At 72.1% G+C, this 416-nt stretch overlaps 1 protein-coding gene across 1 annotated transcript in view; it reads right to left on the reverse strand.

Moving 5' to 3' along the window:
• Nucleotides 1–13: 13 nt before the first annotated feature.
• LOC112964221 (helicase SRCAP-like) overlaps nucleotides 14–416 on the reverse strand; it is a gene marked incomplete at its 3' end in the record, with an annotated part of 14,298 nt that continues 13,895 nt past the window's right edge. Inside the window, exon 7 of the mRNA XM_026062001.1 lies at nucleotides 14–183. Within this exon, the coding sequence (XP_025917786.1) occupies nucleotides 14–183 (170 nt within the window). The remainder of the gene's footprint in view (nucleotides 184–416) is intronic.

Consider the following 416-nt stretch of genomic DNA (forward strand, 5'->3'; position numbering starts at 1 on the left):
CGTCCCCCGGTACCGGTTGACTTTCATCTTGACGGGCTTGGGGCGCGGCGGGGGGTCGGGGGCGGCGGCCACGTCCTCGAGGAGGCGCCGGGTGACGCGCCAGCGGGGCAGGAAGGTGTCGGCGGCGTAGCGCGACGCCCGCCCCTCCAGCCCCACCAGGTCGAAGAGCCCCATGTCCACCTGCTGCGGGGACGGGCGGCGCCGGCGTCACCGTCACCGGTCACCTGGCCGCCGCCGCCACCCCCCCCAAAACTGCCACCGTCGCCCCCCAAAACCGCCACCGTGGGGGCGCGGGAGCCCCGCCAATGGATGAGGTGGCACCTGTGGTCACCACGTGTGTCACCGTGATAGTGGCCATGGGGACACGGGGTCCTACCGGTGGCCGTAGTGTCCTCTATGTCCCCAAAACTACCACC

Source organism: Apteryx rowi, unplaced genomic scaffold (genome assembly GCF_003343035.1).
Source record: "Apteryx rowi isolate R43461 unplaced genomic scaffold, aptRow1 scaffold_1896, whole genome shotgun sequence".
In the NCBI taxonomy this organism is placed as follows: domain Eukaryota; kingdom Metazoa; phylum Chordata; class Aves; order Apterygiformes; family Apterygidae; genus Apteryx; species Apteryx rowi.